The sequence below is a fragment of the Colius striatus genome, chromosome 6 (genome assembly GCF_028858725.1).
Source record: "Colius striatus isolate bColStr4 chromosome 6, bColStr4.1.hap1, whole genome shotgun sequence".
Classification (NCBI taxonomy): Eukaryota; Metazoa; Chordata; class Aves; order Coliiformes; family Coliidae; genus Colius; species Colius striatus.
Window position 1 is genome coordinate 22764624 of NC_084764.1, and position 20575 is coordinate 22785198.

Below are 20575 nucleotides of genomic sequence, written 5' to 3' on the forward strand. Positions count from 1 at the left end.
CAGATGAACACCATGTCTATCCATGCAGGGTTAGCCTGTCCAACAGATGATTTATCATCACAAAATATGGTCCTACTCTGCAATGCCTTGTCTCCTCCTCAGGGTGTGATACAGTTATATAGCATGGTTGAAAAACTCATCAGTACATGGAAGACTGAGCCTTGTCTTAACACAGCACACACTGTAAGAAATGTCTAAAGCATGATCCATTTTTTCAGTTGTCACAGGAAGATCTGAAACAAATTATAGTCCTGTGAGAAGCAGTGAGTTAGACTCGATGATCCTTATGAGTCCCTTCCAACTTGATATTCTATAATTCTATGCTGCAAATGCTGAGCAGAGCTCAGCCTGGGACGCTGAGCAGCGCTGAGCTCTGCTGGTGTCCCCACTCCAACAGGCTTGCACGACATTGCCACCATGCGGGGCAGAGCCGCAGTGGCTGCCAACACTACGGCAAGGGAGACAAAAAGATGTTTCATGCTTTCAGGAATTCTAAATACTCAGGTTTTATTATGCAAAATACTACGGTACTTCTTTTCTTTCTTGAACCGACCGTTCCAACCAACCTTTGAATCAAAATCGAAGAAGCAGCAAGTCAGCTTAGCCTTTGTGGAGCTGGTTGTGAAAAGCAAATATTTATGACCTGGGGAGGGAAGATAACTGAAATACATCTCCTATGAGCTCCATACTGAGCTCATTTCACTCTGTAAATGCATCTTCAGACTGCAAACACAAAGCAGCCATACAGCTAAGAAAAAAAAAAAAATCTCCCCAAAATACATATTGAAGTTTTATTGTCTGCTACACAGAGAAAAATCCTGACCTACTGAAGTTCTCAAACTTCATTTGAAATCAGGGGAGCCAGGACTCAACTATGAAGTTTTTCAAACAGGAATAGTGAATTCAGCTACCATGAGACATTTTAAATGCAGAAGAGGAAAAGCAGGGTTCGATATTTAGAGTTACAGTAAGTAGTACTACCAAAATTCAGGTCAGTTATGATGACTGAAGTTTAGGAATCCAAACTTTGAAAACATGTAGAAAACTGTGGAAGATACTGCCCTGTGATCTAAACTGCCACTTCCAGACCCTCAATAAAACAGTAACAGGTCCAGGTCTCCTTTCACATGCTTCAGCTTAGAACTGTACAATTGAAAAACAATTTACAACATATAGCAATGGTCTGAGACAATGGTTCAATATGCATTTGCAGCTACCCAGATTGCTGGCTGAGAATTTGAGACCTGACTTCTCCATAACTGTTTATCCAAGTATCTACACTGTAATTGACATCTAAAAGATGTTCAATGTATGAACTAGAAAATCCCGATGAGAATTGGAGATATAGAAGAGCCTAGGTTAGCTTTGAGCAATGTTTGATGACCTGAGACAGGGGGAGATGGGAAATCACAGCCCTCTCTCCCCTAAAGTAAGGAGTGAGCGGCAGCGATAAGAAAAAAGTGTGAAAGTGCTGATGATGCTTCACTGCAAATAGTAATACTCTGCAAATGTAAAATTGGGCTAGCATCACCAACTGCTCAATCAGTAAGAACTGAGCCTTAGAAGAGCTTTGTGAGGTAGAAAATTACAGTCCTTAAAAGCTGGAGAAAGCAGGTACAAGGTAAGGATGTGCTCAGTCATTTATCATAGCAATATAGGGAGAAGTTCATCATGGTGACACCATTCCCTAGGAAAGGGAGAACAGAAAGTCCTGGTGCATTCTAAAGAAGAAAGAATCAGGTGGATTCTAAGGAAGGAGAATCAGTCTCCTGCATAGTGAAGAATGACAAAGAGTCTACAGACCATTCACACAGGGAAACAGTATGAGCATATGGGTCCTAGGTCTTCCTGGAGGAAATGACACATGAGGAAAATAAGGCAACCAAAGACTAGGGAAAGAGGGAGAAGACATTTGCAACTATCTCTACTTTTCACACAGTGGTAGTATTTGCATGCATCCACACATACAAAACTATTATCTCTGTATCAAAGGTGCAGCCAGTTTACAGTACTAGTAAGAAACTATGAATTGGCATACTTCTATTTAACTACTTACTTTCTAACTGCAAAAACCTACAAAAAGCACTTGATTAGGCTACACTGACCCTGAGAGTAAAGAACAGGCAATCATTCTTGTTCCCAAATTCTTTCACCAACTGAAGCAATGTTAAGAAGTTTTAAGTAGGATTACAGCACTCAGCCATTATTTTGGTACAAAGAAGGCTGTGCTACCACCATTTCAACAACAGGCAATGAGAAACAGCTGCAAAAATTAGTAAGTGCCTTCACCTACTTGTGCTATTCCAGCAATAAAGGCATTAAAGCAGGTTGAAACACGCATTTTTTGTGGCGCAATCATGAAGCATCCTTCCTGCTGATCATAACCAAGCAGGACATACAAATGGCGCTTGACTGTGTTGAAAGCTTTAGCGCTGCTGATGTCCGACTCAGCACTGCTCTCATCCTTTGCCATGAACTTCATTAGCACAGTAATAAGCTGGTGGACAGTCTGGTGATCAATCCCAGCATCCTCTGGCAGCAGGTCTTTTATTGTATTATCATTCTCTGGGGAAGGTTGTCCTATCAGCACAAGACAGACATTGGTATCAGACACTGAGTAAGACAGCAAACAGGATGCAGAATACACCAGAATTTCTTTCCAGAGGTCATTGTTCCATTTCTGCCCAAAGACACATGGTGAACTCACAGTAGACAGGCATTCATTTCTGTGGGCATTGTTTCTCTGTTGCCTCAGGTTCAAGAGCACTGCAACACCTACAGTGTACACTGAACTCCAGTTCTCAGCTTTCCCACATTTGAGCTGCTTACCTTCACATCTCAGTGCATTTCTGCCAAACTGTCTGTTTGTAATCTTTCGAATCTATGCATTAAGGGAGAATCAAATCACATAGTTTCCAGTCTGGCATAGTTTTCAGTCTTTCCTCAGCAAACATGAGTGGACATTAGTCTTTTCTAGTGGAGGATGTACAAAATGACAAGGGTAGGAGATGGAGAAAATTCTACCAAATTCTGATTAAACTGAGTGAAGACTTCCCCTTTCAGCACTGAGTTCGTATTTCTCTCAAACTTGGGCCAAAATGTAGGCACTATAATGTACTGGGTTCTGGTACACTGTATTGTGTCAAAACTTCAAGTACTCCTTCCTAGAGGAGAAGACTAAGACTTTGTTTATAAACACTGAATGGAAATCATCAATCAGTAACACTTTATGTGGGAATATGATCATGTGAAAGACGAGTCCACTTACAAAGCACAAGGAAGCTTAGGTACTGGCTATCACTGTTCAAGCAAAACAGACACACTGCAAGTAACAGCTGCCAACTGGGCAAGTATTTACATTTTAATACGGTGATTTTATTTTTTAATACAGTAATTCCAGGTACCTTTAAGACCACTTATCATCACTAGAATTCTCTGGTACTGCCTTTGAGTTCTCTGCCTCTTCCATTTAACCCTATGTCTAAGTCCTTTTTTTAGTGCTCAGCAGTTCCTAAACATCTGTTATACTAACACTAGGAGTAGAATTCATGAAAAGCAGAAGCTATTTCACACACCTGTATATCAGATTCTTTTATCAAAATTCTGAATAAACATATAGCTAAAGTGCAGTAAAGTATATAAACCCAGTATGTTCTATTTAAAAACAATAATTTCTATTTAAATGCTTCTGTACAAATAAAATGCATTAAATGCAAAACACATAAAAATACTTCCACTGGGATAATCAATAAATGCAACAAATATTTTCACAGCATCAAAATGGGGCAATACTTGAAAATTAAGTATTTAGGTTTTTTGTTAAATACTGTGTTAACAACTAAAATTAATTGTTACTAAAAACATATTCTTATGTATTTTCTGATCTGTGGTTAAAAATCTATCTAACAACAAATAATTGAGATAAAGCAAGCTGATATAAAGCAGAATCAGAAAATGATCTATTTGTTTTCAAGTTCAAGTTTACAGGACAGAAACTACAAGCAAGGTTAAGTATAATCTCAATATACTTAATCAAAGTATAATCTCAAAATTGCTCCTATATGTCTGTGTTAGGGTTACTAGCCAGAAACTGATATCCACTTAGTCTGTTACAGGGTTATTTAGATGCCTTAGGGTTTATGTAAATTCATAGCTATACATTTATAGCAAATGCTAAAAATTATTTGAATAGTCTAGTTTACCAATATTCTCAATGTTATATGCTACTCTGACAAGAGATTCTTTTGCTGATAGAACTGCATCTGTCTTAGGTTCTTCATCAGCACAACTACAGCGTCTGTAATTTTTTTAAATAATTTTTAAATATTTTACTTGGAGGTGGGGAAGGGGTTTTGTTTGAGTGGCTGTTTTGCTGAGCATGGGAGAAGGTTGCTATTTCTACAATAGGTGAAAATGAAAACTAGGGGAGATAAATTTTCAGGATCCCTTCTGTTAAGAATAACTTTCCTTTGCTGGTCTCATCTTGGTGAAAAGAAATCATAAACTTCATATCATATAATATTTTTTACTCCAAACAGTTGAAAACTCTCTATCCAAACTTTTGCTGGACCAAAATTTGCAGATGCAAAAAAACTCCCAATATATTCTGAAATAATTAGAAACAGATATACAGCAAATACCATTTTCAGAAGCACATTAAAAATGAATATAGTAAATAACTTTATCTTTGTGGACATCATCTGAGAAGCAGCCCTTCCACGTGTTATATCCAGGCTAAAATTTTCCATTAAAGTCTAATAAAAAGACATTATTTTCATAAAGATGGTATCAGATTGCTTTCTTCATTCCTATTTGTTTTCATCTCTATTTCATGTTGTGAGATTTCCAATAAAATAAAGAAGGAAATAAGATTAAATGAGTCAAAGGAACATGGAACTCTAAATAAAACCTGGATCTCCAAGTAGAACTCAATGAGTAATTAATGTGAAAAGATTAATCTATTTTACTTTCACTGGCTGAGTAAAATAATTTAGCAGTTCAGTGATAAAATACTTAACTTTGCCAGTATTTCATAATACTAACACTTGTTAACAGATACTTCCCAGAAAAACTATTACAGTTTCTGAAGCATTAAAATCTCATTTATCATACTCTATCCTCAATGAAAACTATACAGGAGGACTTAGTGAACAGAGCTTCACCCTGTGTAGTTTGTCATAGGTCTGTTAGGGACCCAGTCTAGCGAATGTCAGTCACCTTATATCCAATGTCGAAATCTTCAGTGAACCAGCCAGGGAGAACTGCTTGTTTAAAACAACAAAAACTCTACAATCCAATTTAGTCAATAGACCTTCAGAGTCCAGAAAACTTTCTTCTGCTGTCCAAAATGGGTCTCACATTGTATCAAGCTTGAACTAAACCTACACTTAACTAACACATGATACAAGGTATGCCACACCAAATCAAGTTGTTTAGATTCAAGCTAAGAAGGAAAATGCAAGGAAATTCTGTCTTTACACTGGCTGTGGTAGCTTTACCTCTCAAAATGTGTGTACATACAAATACAATTTGTGAGCATGAGCCTACATACATACAAGGTGTGTACAAACACACACCTCACATCCTCTAGCAAAAACTCATCGCATCACCAAACACACAACTTGCTAGTTAACATACAGTCATCATTCCTGAATTCAGTCTAGCCTTCTGCCTACAGATTCATCATTTTATTCATGTGTCCCTTATATCAGACTCCTTTATCTACAAATTAAAGGTATATCTCAATACAACATAAAACATCAGATCAAAATTATATCATGTTTCATTCCGTTTGTGATCCCTGTGCCTATCAATCAAACTCTCCAAGTGATTGGCCAGGGTACTGTAAAGGACACAGGAACAAATACATGATCCTGGTGTTTAATCCATACATGACACCCATTGAATTCATCTTGCATTTGGACTGTGCAAATATTACCATTTTAGGTTTAGAAAGAACAGATGAGCATGAGGACTGCTTCATTTGAGTGGTATGTATAAAATAAATGTTTCTCTACAACAGATGTACAGTCTATATTTAGGAATCAAGTAGTTCCTTAGATGAGTCAAATATGCTCAGTATTGCCATTGCAAAGTGTTAAAAACTATGAGTTAAACCTTAAAAAACTTACAAAAAATAAGATTTTACAAAGAAATTATAAATACTGGGCAAGAGGAGAGGGACAGTCATTTGTCTCCTAGTCTGCAAAGCATCTGTGAATTCTGAATCATATTCTCAGATTGTCCTTCATATCAGTGGTTAATAGTTACATGCAACTTTTTATAGACACATTTTTAGTGGAAATCTAATTTGAAATTTGTGTGATTAATTAGAATACCAAAATACATAAAATCAGAGTGGCTAACAATGTCTACAGTGAGACTGGCACTTCTTATGTGACACGGTTCTCTAGGCCTAGTATATCGCAGGTAAGTGGTGCCAACAAATGAAGAACAAACATTCACTGACACATCTGTCCATGACAGGGCTATATACTGCTAATTTAAAAGCCCCCCTAGTTCATTTCACAGCTTAGCATCCAGGCTGGCAAGGCATTTTCCTTTCATCTGGTCACCCAGTAAGCTGATCTGTTCTGATTCAGAATTTGTATCTGTTGGAAATATTGCAAGTCTTGAAAAAGGAATGTGAAAAGATCTGAACTTGGGATTTTTCACTTCTAAATAGTCAGTCTACACAGGGCTCAGAGCAAGAACTGTCAGTAGTCACAATGACTTACAGATTACTTGGACCCTGATAAGCTAGCTATTCCACAAATACCTGACAGAAGGGTAACATCTTCACAAAACGTCAGTAAACATAAAATAAGGGATTTAAAATGTCTATGAGCATACAGAGATGATGAGTGTAATTTACAGTACCAACTATTAAAATCACTTTGTCAGCTGTCTCTAAAACCTGAAGGTCAAAGTTCAAGCTGAACATAGCGACCCATGGAGCCAGCCAAACAAAGATTTACTTGTTCCTGTGGGCAGTGAAACACAGGAGGGTGAGACACTGCCAGCACAGCTGATTGCCTCTGAATGACCTCCCACCCCAGGCAATTTTCAGTAGAGATCAAGAGCAAAACATCCTGAGACGTGATTTACTGTTCCTTTCAGAGAACTTCTATCTTGCATAAGTTTGTCTCATGAGTCGGCAAGAAAGACAGCACTAGCATCTTCCTTTTCCTGTTCCATCAAAACATACCCCCTTTGTCAAACCCACCTGGTGTTTGCTCTGGTGTTCCTCCAAGTGCTGGAGCAGACTGCTCATGTCTGGTCAAGCTCATAGCTTAAAAAAAAACCACAACAAAAAACCAAAAACAGAATAAAACAAGAGCAACTCTGTTTACAAAGGCAGTACTGACACATTATAATTGAGCATACATTCAGTGCTAGCATATTTATGTTAATTTACTCATGCACTCCTGTCAGGCAGTGATTGTAACTGTTTGAAACATGTCATTTTGCACACCATGTTCTAATACTTTAGTTTTCTCCATCATTTGGTTTTGCTGGTACAAGAGCCTATGCAGGATCAGAAATTGGTCAAGAGCATTACCTAAGAGTTGCAAAATATGGTAGTGTTTGTTTTGGAGGAAAGAAATTACCCTTTAACTTAAAAAGTTCTCAAGCACTTAGGTTTGAACAATTCACCAGCTCCTATTATATGGGTAAGAGCAATGTGAGAGGTCCAATCTTAGAAAGACTGATCTATGTTTGTAGAATTCTCTAAATGAGAATGGGTGACCTTTATTTCTGCATGAAAAGATATCTGTACAGTGCTCCATACAGGTCTATGGTTTAACAGCACCTAGGTCCTCCTATACAAGCTTGTAGGAAGGATGCGTGGACATTGTTTTCTTAACAAAGGAATTCTGATGACATCCAAAAGCTCATTTGAGATGATAAAATTTGTTCTTAAGCTATCTAACGTGTATCTGTGTACCCTGTTAATAACTACAATTAATAAATAAGTCAGTTACTGAGGAAATTTTCTGTAAACACTGCATCTATTTTAGACAAAACTGCTGTGTATTTGCCACAAATAAAAATTAAGATCTATCTACAAACTAGTCTTGGAGCATTTTGTTCTGGCATTTTAAACAAACACAGCATAGACATGTTTGTCTATGTTCTTTGTGAAACTCACTAGCATGTCATTATCTGAATAATGCCCAAATCAGTCAGAAATCTAAATTTGTTATCCCAGTTGGGTAAATACTGACAATTCCGATATGTACCCAGCAATAGGATATGATCCTAAGGGAGAAGATACGGGTGTATCACAAAAATATAAACAGATACTCAACGAATTTTGGTGGTTAAGGTTTCTGGAAGGGAAAGCGCTCTCTTTGACTCCACTGGTCCCTTCACACTGTCCCTCAGGGAACGAACACTCTTCTGACGATTACGTGCGAAACGAGCCCTCTTGATCTTCCACATTGCTGCATCACTGAGGTTGGCGACATTTGTCCGGACAGCAGTGATAGCTTTGCAAATGCAATTGACCAAGTTAGGATTCATTCCACAGCATGATGAGGCCCTAATGCTGTCAAGTGCCAAATGCAACTGGGCCCCAGGTCCCACTCAAGACAAAAACGCTTCATATGGGCTCAAGGGGTCCATCTGCAAGGTACTCGTTTGCATCCTCTCATACTGAAATCCATAAAACCCCAAATGGCATAACTGTTTAAAAATTTGTGCTGTTACTTCCTTCTTTAGAGACTGGACAAAAGCAGGTTCTTGAAACCAAAACCTGATTTTCAGGCTAAGGGAATATGAGGTGCCCTCTGTTTAAAATGGCAGAAATCTCTCAAGCACAGATCACATTTAGTGCACTCGTACTCCAATGTTGCCTCTAGCTTTGCCTCACTGACCTCATGTCCTGCTTACATGTGGCGTCCTGGATTTGAATAGCGCCTCCAAAAATCTGTGAGTGTGATTCTGAGTTTGCAGTGGTGTTACCAGCAGTATCACTGCATGTCTTAATGAGGTCACCAACACTTTTCTATACTCATGTCTATAGTGCATTCAAACCCTTTGAAATTAATTATCTAAGCGACTAAAGTCAGTGAGCCCATCCTTTGCATCATTTATGTCTTTCAAAAGACTGAGAGAAAGGTTAAAAAGAAACTTGAAATATATCTTTTGCATACTTTACGTTTTAAATCATGCCCAAATATTCATATTTAAAGACATGACCCTACATTTGCAGCCTGAGATGTTAGAAACTAGTACTGAGGTTCTCTCCCCAGGCCACAACAGCAGTTCCCAGCTTTGAGTCAAGCTACTCACATACGGAGAAGAAAACCTGTTTGCAGTTCCACCCATCTCCTGCACCAGAGCAGTAGCACCTGGGCTTTTTTAGGCACTGGGCTTCACTGAAGTGTAGGAGGAGGCATTAGGCTATTGAGGGAGCACAGGTTGTCCAAAAAATTTTCCCCACCTCCTCCAAGCAAATCAGATGGAAAAAGATCTGCCTCACGGGCCATCGCTGGCTAAGTAAGTTTCTAGTCACTCAGTATGTTAAACAATCATGCACAAATTATTTTTCAGCCCTTCCTAATGAATGGAAGGAAACATGGAAAGAAAATGGAAGGAAACATCAAGAAACCAAGCCTTAACAGGACAGGCACCTACAAACATCTGTCACTGCAGGAACAGGTGACTGAGCATTGGCTCTAAAAGTCCAAGTACCTCTTTTGCTATGACAGATACATTTGTTGTTTTTTGGGGGTCATACAGCTCCTAGGGCTGTCTTTCTACAAAAACCAGGACATTACTACAGAACAGGGCCAGGCATGGCCTAGGCCTTTGAGAACAGCAGTGCTGATAGCACAAGAACATCTACAAAACACATGGGTTAATGCCGATTGCAGCTGATCATAGAACCAGACAGCATTTCAACCATCATCTCGTCCAGTGAGAGTAAAACATGATGCCCAAAGGTGTGAAAGAGGACAGCCTAACCTGTATACAGGCAGTCAAAAAATGCTCACTTTGAATCATTCTCTTTGGGCCTGAAAGATTACTTAATTTCAGAGAATTTATACAGGTAAGACCTACATCTCAGACCCTTCCAGGCAGCTGAAATTCCAGAAGCTGACAAAACATGATCAGATTGATTTGGACTCTGCTTACTTGTTGGGAAAGGGAATTCTTTATTGCAGTCCAGATGAAGCTGTGCTTCCAGAGACAAGGTTTCAAAACGATTCACAAAGAACTCCCAGCTCAAAGCTGGAATATCCGCCTTTAGAAAATGAAGTAGCAAAAGCTTACTAAGAATTGTGGGCCTGTCCTTGACAACTGTGTCAAACTGGAAATCAAGGCAGAGGCAGAGACCCTGTAGAGTAAAAAAGCAAAACAACACAGAACTGAGATGAGAAAACTTTAGGCATTCTTTAAAGCAAAGGGAGGTCAAAGCTCACAACTTGTCTCTTGTTAATTAGCACAGGATAAAGGTTTTGCTCCTCTTTCCTGCCAAATCCTTTAAATCAGAACTAATATTACTGACATCAATGGAAAAGTAAGGTAAGTAAGGAGATAAAGGAACATCACATTTAGAATTTAGAAATTGCTAAGGTTTTGAGGAATACAAAGGTATAGACAAAGTTCTGTGTACTGCACATTTGGCACACATTATCAAAGTATTCTCTTCACATGTCTCTGCCAAAGTAAAAGCTATGTTTAGGCAACTAAATTGTTTAATTACAAAAAGAATGAACCACCAAGCCTAAACTGAGAAAGAAAGATTATGTGGTGAAGCATATCAGAACTTTGCCTCAAAATGCTTCTGTGTTTTATTTGCACTAGAATTTTGGGTGTAGCATCAAGATATATTTAAGAAAAAAACCCTCACACTAAATACAAAAGTGCAATGTACTATTCTCAGTAAACTCAGTAAATTCAAGTTCTCTGGAAATTATTCTGAAAAAGCACTGTCTGGAATAAAACTAGGAAGTATTAACAGCTTCTTATAGGCAGTTACTAAACATTTAAAAATACATATTCATTCTATTATCCAGGGAACCAGAACTGAATTGTTTTCTAAGAGATTTTAAATTTTTTTTAATCTTGCTTGTACACTTTCATATCTGCTTAGTTTTAACCTTGAGAATGCTCATTAGTAAGGTTCCTCCCATGCTTAAAATTACATGCCTAAGTAGATCTTGAAAAGTTCAAGACCATGTTTGGTTTTGCTTCATTACATTTTCTCTCTGCCAGCTCAGCAGGGTGTCACAAGACTTACAAATTAATTTGTTTCGAAATTGAAAAAATGTGAACACATTTTGAAATTATAAAAACCACTTACACCTTTTTATGATAGCAGTTCAAATGCAACAGTGAATCTTTGCAGTCAAACTTTTTACAGGTGGACTCTATGATCTTAAAGGTCTTATCTTAAACGTCTTATCCAATATAAAAAATTCCATGATTCTAAGCAGCAGCTAGGGTGGTATCAGCTCCTGTGGCTGGCTGTGCCTATGTCAATTACCAAGACCCATAAGATTTGCCTGATAAGGTATTAGCAGTGAGGTGAAAACAGATTCCTGTTAGAATGTATTTTTTCCCATTAATGTACCTACCTGTAAAGCTGGCCTCTTTATGGTGTCAAGTAATAGCCCAGCTCTTGTAGCTACGGCAGGGTTGACATCTTCCACAGCAGTCAGGAAACAGCAGAACGCATGAGCCAGAGAGTACTTGAGTAGGTGGTTTTTTGTCACAGAGTGAATATCCAAAAATCTGCACAACACAGCCACCTTCTCCACTGTAGCAGTCATGCCCCCATACAAAGAAAATATGCATATTAATTTAGTCAATGGCTTCCTTATGTCCTGATTAATATACCTCTCCTGGAAAAACACACATCTGAGAAAGTAACAACAAAAAATAGCTGGCAAGTGCTGTAATTTTGATTTTACTTTGATTACCTAACATGTCTTATGTTCTGCTCTATTTTACTGCATTGTTGTGCCATAGTTTTGCAACAGACTATCTCCAAAACGCCCCAAAGCAGCAAGAAGATAATCATCTATTACAATGGACTCTTCAGTTACAGAAGAGAAAGCTCTATTTCTTCAGTGAAGCAACAAAGACCAAATAGAGTACATTTCTCAAGCCTACCTGCTTCAAATCTCATCTTCCAGTCTTTGCTGTTGAAATTGCTGTTTATAATTGTCCAGAAAATGTCAGCTCCATGGGGAAGTGAAAGTGCATGAAGAAGAAGTGGGACTGCCAGGGAGGAAAGCTGAGAGAACTCAGACTTCACAACTCCCCATAAGCTGGAAAGACCAAAAAGAGCAAGCCTGCTTATAAAAACACTCCCTTGACATCCTTTTTCTAACTACCTGAACTGTATTGTTGGTGGGAGTGCATATTTCATAAAAATCTCCACGCCATCATGAGCATTTACATGAACACTACAGAGTTACTTGCAGGAGAACAGAGCTACCTGCAAATCTTCAACTATAGCAGTTTTTCTTAAAAACCCAGGTTCAAATATTTATTCTATTGAAACACTTTAGATTTGACAAAAGGTTGCCCGAACCAAGGCAGAACTGCCAAGGAACATAACCTATGCTATGAATTAGCAGTTTCAACACAATTGTCTTCAGCATATAAGCCACACAAATCATGTGCATCCATGAATGACCGAGATGTCGAGTGTTCCCAATGGACTAGAATTTCGATTCAGGATAGATTCCCTGATCTGCTAAAACTGTACAGTCCAAGGATACGTTCAATGAATTTGATACTGAGCAGCTGTAAACACTGAGAAACACATTTTATTTCAATAATTGATATTCTGAAGTTTATTCAGCAAGTTTTCTGCAAGAGTCCCTTTCTCCAAAGAGAATATTAAGACACACAGATTTCAATCCAATTGACTCTTATTCTAAATGAAAAGAGTTCTTTTAAAAATATGGTACAATACTGTTGTTCTCTCACCTTTAATGCTATAGCCCTATAAACTGTATGTCTGCCTCTACATCATCCTTTAGTTATATTGTAGTGTCAGGGAAGATTCCTCAGTCTCAGACAATGCTATTATTCAATACGAGAAGCTGATTCACTGCAAAACACGTGGTGTGTAACACAGTAGCCATGGGTACCTTGGTTTCATTTGCAGCTTCTTAATTAGCCTGTACAATGTGTCTTTATACAGTTATTTAATCTTTCCATACTTTCCTACTACTCTTTCTTAATCCTACATACCCAACCTGCAAATTCTTTGATGCCAACAACAAATGTAAAGCTGGTGAATCAACGAAGTATGAAGACAAAATGTGCAATAAAAACCTACCTCGCAATCAGCATGTGATCTTGAATATAGGCAAGAAATTGTGGATGGTCCTTTCTTGCTATATACAGGCATTCCCCATGAAGACACAGGATCTTCAGGCAGTTCAGCATGTTAAAAAGAATGTCTGGTTCTTCAAACCTTGACATTTCCTGTGTAAGTAGATACAGTACTCTCAACAAAATGACACCACTTGACCAAAAATTCAAACTAAGCAAACAAGAAATCAGTGTTACCTGCAATATGGTGTATATGAGCTTCAAGGTAACTGGAAGTTGCTGATAACAAAATTTTCTTTCTGTGTCGTTCTTTATTGCTGTTAAAAAAATTAAGCTACATGAAATGTAGTTACAATTCTTTCATCTGTGGACTCAAAATTCAACTAAAAAATGTCAAAGTAGTGAGATAATTAATTCTAGCCACAGTAACCCTGCAGTCAGTAAAGTTACAACAGTATCAAATTTGGAATGTAATGTGTTTGCTCTTTTATATGTTCAAAAAGCCACAATTTCTTCTAACATTTTTTTGAGACAGTCACACTTGCTATCAACATAAACATAGCCTTCCTATTTAAATAATATGTTGAAAGGATTAAATGCATAATTTAATTTTTCTTTGTTGGACATGAAAGACTTCTTCAGAACCCTGTATTCTATGATTAGAAGTGCTTCATTTAAATAAATACTTAACCTTCTCACCATCCACCTACCAGCATTTTCTGTGGTCTCTCTGTGATTTCCTGGGTTTTCTCCATGTTTTGGTGCCAATTTGTCTTCCTCTTCTCCTTCAGTTCCTATAATAAACTCAGGTCTAGTATACAGAAGACTATCCTCGAGGTTATCTGTGGGCTCCTTTAGGAATATAATAAGTTAAATTCATTTCTTGATGTTATCTAAACATACGAGGCCATATCCTGCTGTTTAAGTTACATTTGGTGTGATAAGCTGAGCTCAAATGAAGCAGCACCATCTAGTTCCATGTACACTTGTGCATTCAAATCACCCGCATCTCTGAAATTCCACATCAGCAAATGCGTACTGACAAGAAGACTATGTTTCAAACATGGATGTTAAGTGATACCACTTAGCAGAAACTGTATATCCATATTGGAGCTGAGGTGGGTACAATCATGTGGCCATGGTTTCACCAAATTTATCTGTCATCCTTGCCTCAGAGGTGCACCCAACAGGAGCAGGACCTGCTGTCTGCACTACTTGAGACAGAGTTACTTCTGTCTGTGGCCAGCAGCTCGGGATTAGGGGTTGCCATCATGACCTCTGTGTTATAGACTGCAAGGTGGATCCTAGAAATGGTAACAAGTCCCAAAGCTAAAAAGACTTCACCACTTGCTGCGTTCCAGTTGAGGGGAGAACCTGAACTGGAAGGGCATGAGATGATTTTTCTAGCACAAGTTCTTGAATACCACATGCACAGTACTATATATTTGCATACACATCCAAAAGAAATTCTGAAACTTTTAGGCATCAAAAGGCATCAATATGCCCACCAACAGAAAAAAAAAAACCACTAATAAACATTATGCCACTACTATGCCACAGTGAATGAGCACTCAGATTAAGGAGAATGTCTATATAATAGACATACAGCTTAAAAATCCACCACACCACAGGTAATGCTTCTATTCTGCAAAGCTACAGAGATCTTTAATGATGACTAGTGATTAGAGAATACATATCTGTGTTTGACAATGCTGGACACTCAACCTAAAGTATATTCTGGTTTCCAACAGTGCTCAGCATTTTCAACAATCAAGCACCAACTAAGGCTTATTCACTTGACAACTGATTCACTCAAAATCATTCATAATTTCAAAATGTCCACTTGTGGCTTTTAAAAGAAGATGAAAACTACTAAGTATTAACATTTCACAATCTATTTAAGACATGGTATCATAAGAGTGTCCTTCCAAAGTAAAGCACGATTTCAATGTTGATGGGGCAAGAGTTCATACTGCATTAATATTCTCATCTTCCCTGAGTTCTTTCAATCAATTCAAACTTAGGAAATTTTACAGTTCAGTGGCATTTTGCTTTAACTTCCTGAATCCTCCATGCCAAAAGGTCAGTGCAGTTTTGCTCCTTGGTGCACAATGTAATGAGAACAATGAAGAAAAGGAGTTTCAGCACACCAATAATATAGGCCCATTCCTGCTCTACTTACCACAAGCCTGATTTCTTCTTTTGGCGCTAGTTGTTCCAGCAGCTCAAAGCCCAGTTGGTAACACAGAATGCTGGACTGACACAGACCACATTCAACTGCTTTTTCATCTTTCTGACAGGTGTGAGAACCACCCCAGGGTGCCTGGAACACGTTGTTTATGATGGATATTATATCTTTTGAAATGCTGTTCTCTAAGCCTAAAGTGACGCCATCATCCTGGAGTTCCATCTGAAAGATAGTGAAGATAGTAAAGATTTATTATTCATTTAAAAGCCAGAACGTTGACTATTCTGCCTCTTCCCTACATTTCTGCTAGTGTTATGTTACACTACTGGAAAGAGTCTGAGATAAACTAGAATTCACAATTTTTAATTGCCACTGCTGCTGAGGACCATGATTGAACAGCTAGAGTAAACGGACAATTTCAAGCACAGGAAGCATAAATTTTATCTGGAAACAGCTATCCAAAATACTTGCCCTTATATTCACAATGTACAAATTTAGCCATTAAAAAATTGGCATCTAATCTAAGCCATCAACAAGCCTCTGCTTCTAGACTGTAAAAATACAAGTATCTCCAAGGAGAAGTTCCTTATGAGCTGACATGAATGTGAATTCATTAAATATGAATTCGTAACTCCTATATAATTCTGTATGGATAAAGACAGATGATAGCTGTAGAGGGACTTAAAAGTCTTATGCTTCATGCCAGTCCTTTAGCAGAAAGGGACTCAATTCAGGATTAAAGGAGAGCCAAAAGTGACTACAAAACTTCAATGTCCTCTCAATATGGGTGTTTTTCTTCTGTGAGTACCTGCTTCAAGATGAGATCAAACATGAGAATGAAACAATTGAGATTCATTTCATCATCTTCACTGTCAAAATCAATTGTCTTTCCACTGGGGTGTCCAAAGTTCTTGAAAGGGCTGTGAAAAGGACTACGTATTGGACTCCGAAATGGGCTTTGGAAGGGGCTTGGGAAAGGACTCAGCATGTTGTGCTGAACTCTGCGCCCAGGGTCAGAAGCAACGCTTACCTGAAGACAAAAATTCAACACATCCAAATGATTGTTACGCATTTAAGAAATTTAATTCTATAAGAAAATGCAACAGCAATGGCAAGAACTTTGACAGCTTTACCATTTGCATCTGTTGCTTTTTTGCAAAATCTACATGTGTCTCTGACATTAAATGATAAAATACAATAGAAGTACAGGCATCATTTTGCAGATGTATACATTCTCTTTACCTAACTGAATGACATCCATTATCTCACTCCTACTAAAGGAGGAGTTGTAATACCATGAACCAAACAGAAAGTTGGTGCATGCAGTAAAATGGCCTTCAGGTCACAATGATCTGCTCTGCTCTATGATCCAAGGACACAAATTTCAATAACAGGAGGATAATAAAGGAGGCTATCTCAAGAAAACAGTGTAACTAAGGCTATACCAAGGATACAGGTAGGTGGAAATGAACTACATGCAACTGCAACAAGATCTGCATATCTGCACTGGTTTATGTCCACACCACAATAGGCCACCTAAGATGAGATACACAATTAGATGACACATGAGGTCTATTTTTAGGCCCACTATGGTCTAAAAGATCAGACACTAAGCTCATCTGTTTTCTCTTCATAGTTTAAGAAGTGGTCATGGACTAGATGTGGGAGTGCAGAAGACAGACAGATCATGTGTAAGGAATCAACTGCCTAACTGTTGTAGTTCCTTTAAATATAAAGATTTTACCATTCAAACACTCTTGCTCCTCCAAGATTAGACTTTCGAACACTTTTGTGCCACTTGCACTGTTAGGATGTTAGTCACATCAGTTGAAGTATGTGTAGTGCCTACAGATTTGTACATGTTTTCTTACAGTTCATAAGCCTTTGATAGACAACTTTAAATCATTTTTTCCATCTCTTGGATGGGGAAAAATGCAAGGAAACAAATAAATTCTGGTTGGTCACTCTTACAAAACATACCTGGGCCCAAAAAATCTGAACTACTATACAAAAGCTCACTCTGGGTCATCAGTTGTCCATAACAACTTGCTGTTGACAGTTATCAGTAGAAGGCACAAAAAATTAAAATGGTTGGAAAAAGATACCAAGAACTTTAAAAATATATACCAAACTAGTTCACTAAAGACAAACTGCAGAGTTTTTCTGCAGTTCCTATCTGTATTAGCTTTAAACTGATCATGTGACAGAGTTTAATTATTTGAAGCAATGGCAATTTTCTTCCATTTCAAAAAATGATGATGTTTCCAATTATATGATGCCATATCGAAAGATGATTTTTTAAAATTCTTCACATGCATTCTATCAGGAAAATTGTTTTAAGCACAAAAAATCAGCAGAATAAATGGCAGTTACCCTCCGGGCTGCAAGACTTCCCGCCAGTTCACTGACTCTTGATTTTCTTTGATTTGCTAACTCTTTTACAGAATTAACTCCATCAGAAAACATGCTGATTAGTAACTGAAGAGGAACAACAATGTCTAGTTCAGATAACACCTGAGGAAAGACAATAAATAGAAAAGCAAGAGTTTCAAGTTTGATCAGAAATGGCAGCTCCTTTATAAGCACTTTTATCATATGATCCTCATTTCAGCAAGTTCTAAATATTTAATTTTGTAATTCAATGAGGTGAGTTGCAAGCTTACATTTCTTTTAGAATCGGGGCAAAAGAGAATCAGCAAAACAGAGTATTATTAAAATATTTGTTGACACTCACTTGGTGTGCCCTGATATCAGTTTTATGTGCAAACACATAAGGATGTGAGGTTGTTCTACAAAAATATTTCTGTAAATCAAGTGTTACCAATGAATAACTATTTATTGTATTTATTATTACTTCAAACTTAACTCCTGTATTTATTTTAAGAACACAGTTAGAACAGTAGCCTGCGGGTATCAACACAGTGACAGGATGGTTATCTGCAAATAACTGAGGGAATATTCATTATCTATTTTTTCACCAACACTTAGACAAATTATTAATTTCTTCATACTTTGTCTTAACTTATTAGGTCAAGAAAAATTGGAAAAAATAGTCATATCTGAAAACTCTGCATACCAGCAAATTGCTACAGTCATCACGTAAACTGCTCTTTCCAGAGGTTTAACCAAAATAACCCTCAGCAAAGATGCAGTAACAAAGCATACAGGTATTATTCTGAGGTGCTCTGGAAAATTTTATACCCTTTTGAAGTCACCGCCCTCAGCTGACATGATGGTCCCCGTAGCCTTTCAATACAAACATTGGGTGAATGCCAGCTTTGGGAGCAAATACAGCACAAAAGGGCCAAAGCAGCAGAAAGGTTGATGGGTATAGGGCTAATCTAATCCAGTTCTCCATATGCAGGAACAACTGCAGCTGCTTCTGGAGTCTGGAATTAATTTTGGAATCTACAGACCAAATTCTGTGGAGACAAAGAACTACTGCTGGCAAAAAGTCAGAAAGCTGAATGGCCCTAAAGACATGACTGACAGTCAAAGGTAAGAGGAATTTCCAGGTTTCTATTACATTGCCCATGATGGGCCAAGCTTCCTGGGATCTATCAACCACTCTTACACTGGGGCTGAGCAAAGAGCAGAAAGGTTCTGTGATCCCTGGCTAAGTGGCTTCTTTTTTATTCTCCTCTCTTTTTTGTTTTTTCTTTTCAAAATCATAAGTTGCTTTAGTATGACTCATCAAGAGAAGACACTTACATGCAGCCAAAGTAATGCCTGTTCTTGCACAGAGGATGGATACCCTGTGAATCGACAACTAATGAAGCCAAACATTTCCTCCATGGAAAATGGGAGAGGGCAAAGTTCAGTGTCAAACATTTTGCTGAAAAGTAAAAAAAAAATATATTATCAGTGAGTTACCATGGCATACACTGTGTGAGATATAACAGCAAACTGGTAGAAAGGTAATCTCAATATCAGCACTGATGATGCTTCTGTAATCTTACTTGCACTCTCATCCTCCATACGATTTGAGCTTGGTTACTGGTATCACGTGTCCTGAGTGCACAAGGTCATCTCTGAATTTGGCAATGCACCTTAAGAATTTGTATCACTTAATATATTATGCCTAAATTCATTTAATAGTAATACATTTTGCAATATCCAGTGTAAAAATTGGAAAAACTCTCATCTCACCACTCCTCTGCTATTCCATGTTTACATTTGAAAAGTTTACACCAATACCTGCAAATATAAACTTACAGTTTCAGAGCCTCTTCACAGTTAAAAGGCAATGTGAAGTTTTATCATCAAAGGCACACAACAAAAACAAAATAATGATTCAGACAGCTACTATTCTTATTCTGGTGTTTTCTTTGCTCAATATGAGAAGATATGAGCTAAGTCAATGCAAACCATCAGTCTTTCAGTGCCATCTCCACACGTTTTAGGACATCAAGAGCAATAACAGGAAACTTTCCCAAAGCTTAAATGCTTTAGTCTATATAAAAGTTACCAAAAAAATTCAGAAGCATTCACTTGCTCCTGTCTATTACATACAGGCATTTTTATTTGTTGTCACCATCTTATTGTGCTAAAACCCTCAACAATCAACACATGCAATGACAATGGTTCCTACTTATGTCTATGTACCTCAACACTTCCCGGAATTCTTTCAGTTGATTATCAGGCACTTCTGTCCTTATAGCTTCCAGCCACTCTGGCATGATGCACTCCCACACCGGCTGGTTTATCACGTTGTATGGAATCAAGCAAAGGATGCGATTCAGCCCTTCTTTTAATTGGGTCACAGCACTACACGACTTGTCCCAGTATCCACCAACCTGTGGGTAATTCCAGGAATCATACTGATGAACGATACTACTAGCCCCTGTAACTTGCCCAGCACCATAAACTTGCTCAGAATGTTGCAGCCAGAAAATTGTGGGGGGTTACCAACAGTACCTTCCAGCCTGCATTTAGATTTCAGCCATGGGGATTGCATTGGTTTTCTCCTCTCTCATTTGATCCACTGTACACAAAAGCACTGTCCAAGATTTAGATGCTCACTTTCAGACCGTGACGCAGAGTAACCTCTCACTGATTACTGTTCTCAACAAGGGACAGATTTGT

At 38.0% G+C, this 20575-nt stretch overlaps 1 protein-coding gene across 8 annotated transcripts in view; it reads right to left on the reverse strand.

Moving 5' to 3' along the window:
- Positions 1-20575, reverse strand: part of UNC79 (unc-79 homolog, NALCN channel complex subunit) — a 111970-nt gene that overhangs the window by 59591 nt on the left and 31804 nt on the right. For 7 of the 8 annotated variants that reach the window (XM_061998333.1, XM_061998332.1, XM_061998330.1 and 4 more), the window contains 14 exons: positions 20096-20286; positions 19202-19325; positions 17864-18004; positions 16299-16520; positions 15485-15712; positions 14013-14154; positions 13540-13619; positions 13307-13455; positions 12127-12284; positions 11589-11770; positions 10144-10345; positions 8313-8492; positions 7226-7291; positions 2294-2580 (listed from right to left, as the gene is read on the reverse strand). In XM_061998333.1, the coding sequence (XP_061854317.1) occupies positions 2294-2580; positions 7226-7291; positions 8313-8492; positions 10144-10345; positions 11589-11770; positions 12127-12284; positions 13307-13455; positions 13540-13619; positions 14013-14154; positions 15485-15712; positions 16299-16520; positions 17864-18004; positions 19202-19325; positions 20096-20286 (2352 nt within the window). The remainder of the gene's footprint in view (positions 1-2293; positions 2581-7225; positions 7292-8312; positions 8493-10143; positions 10346-11588; positions 11771-12126; positions 12285-13306; positions 13456-13539; positions 13620-14012; positions 14155-15484; positions 15713-16298; positions 16521-17863; positions 18005-19201; positions 19326-20095; positions 20287-20575) is intronic. The other variant, XM_061998334.1, reaches the window with a different exon arrangement.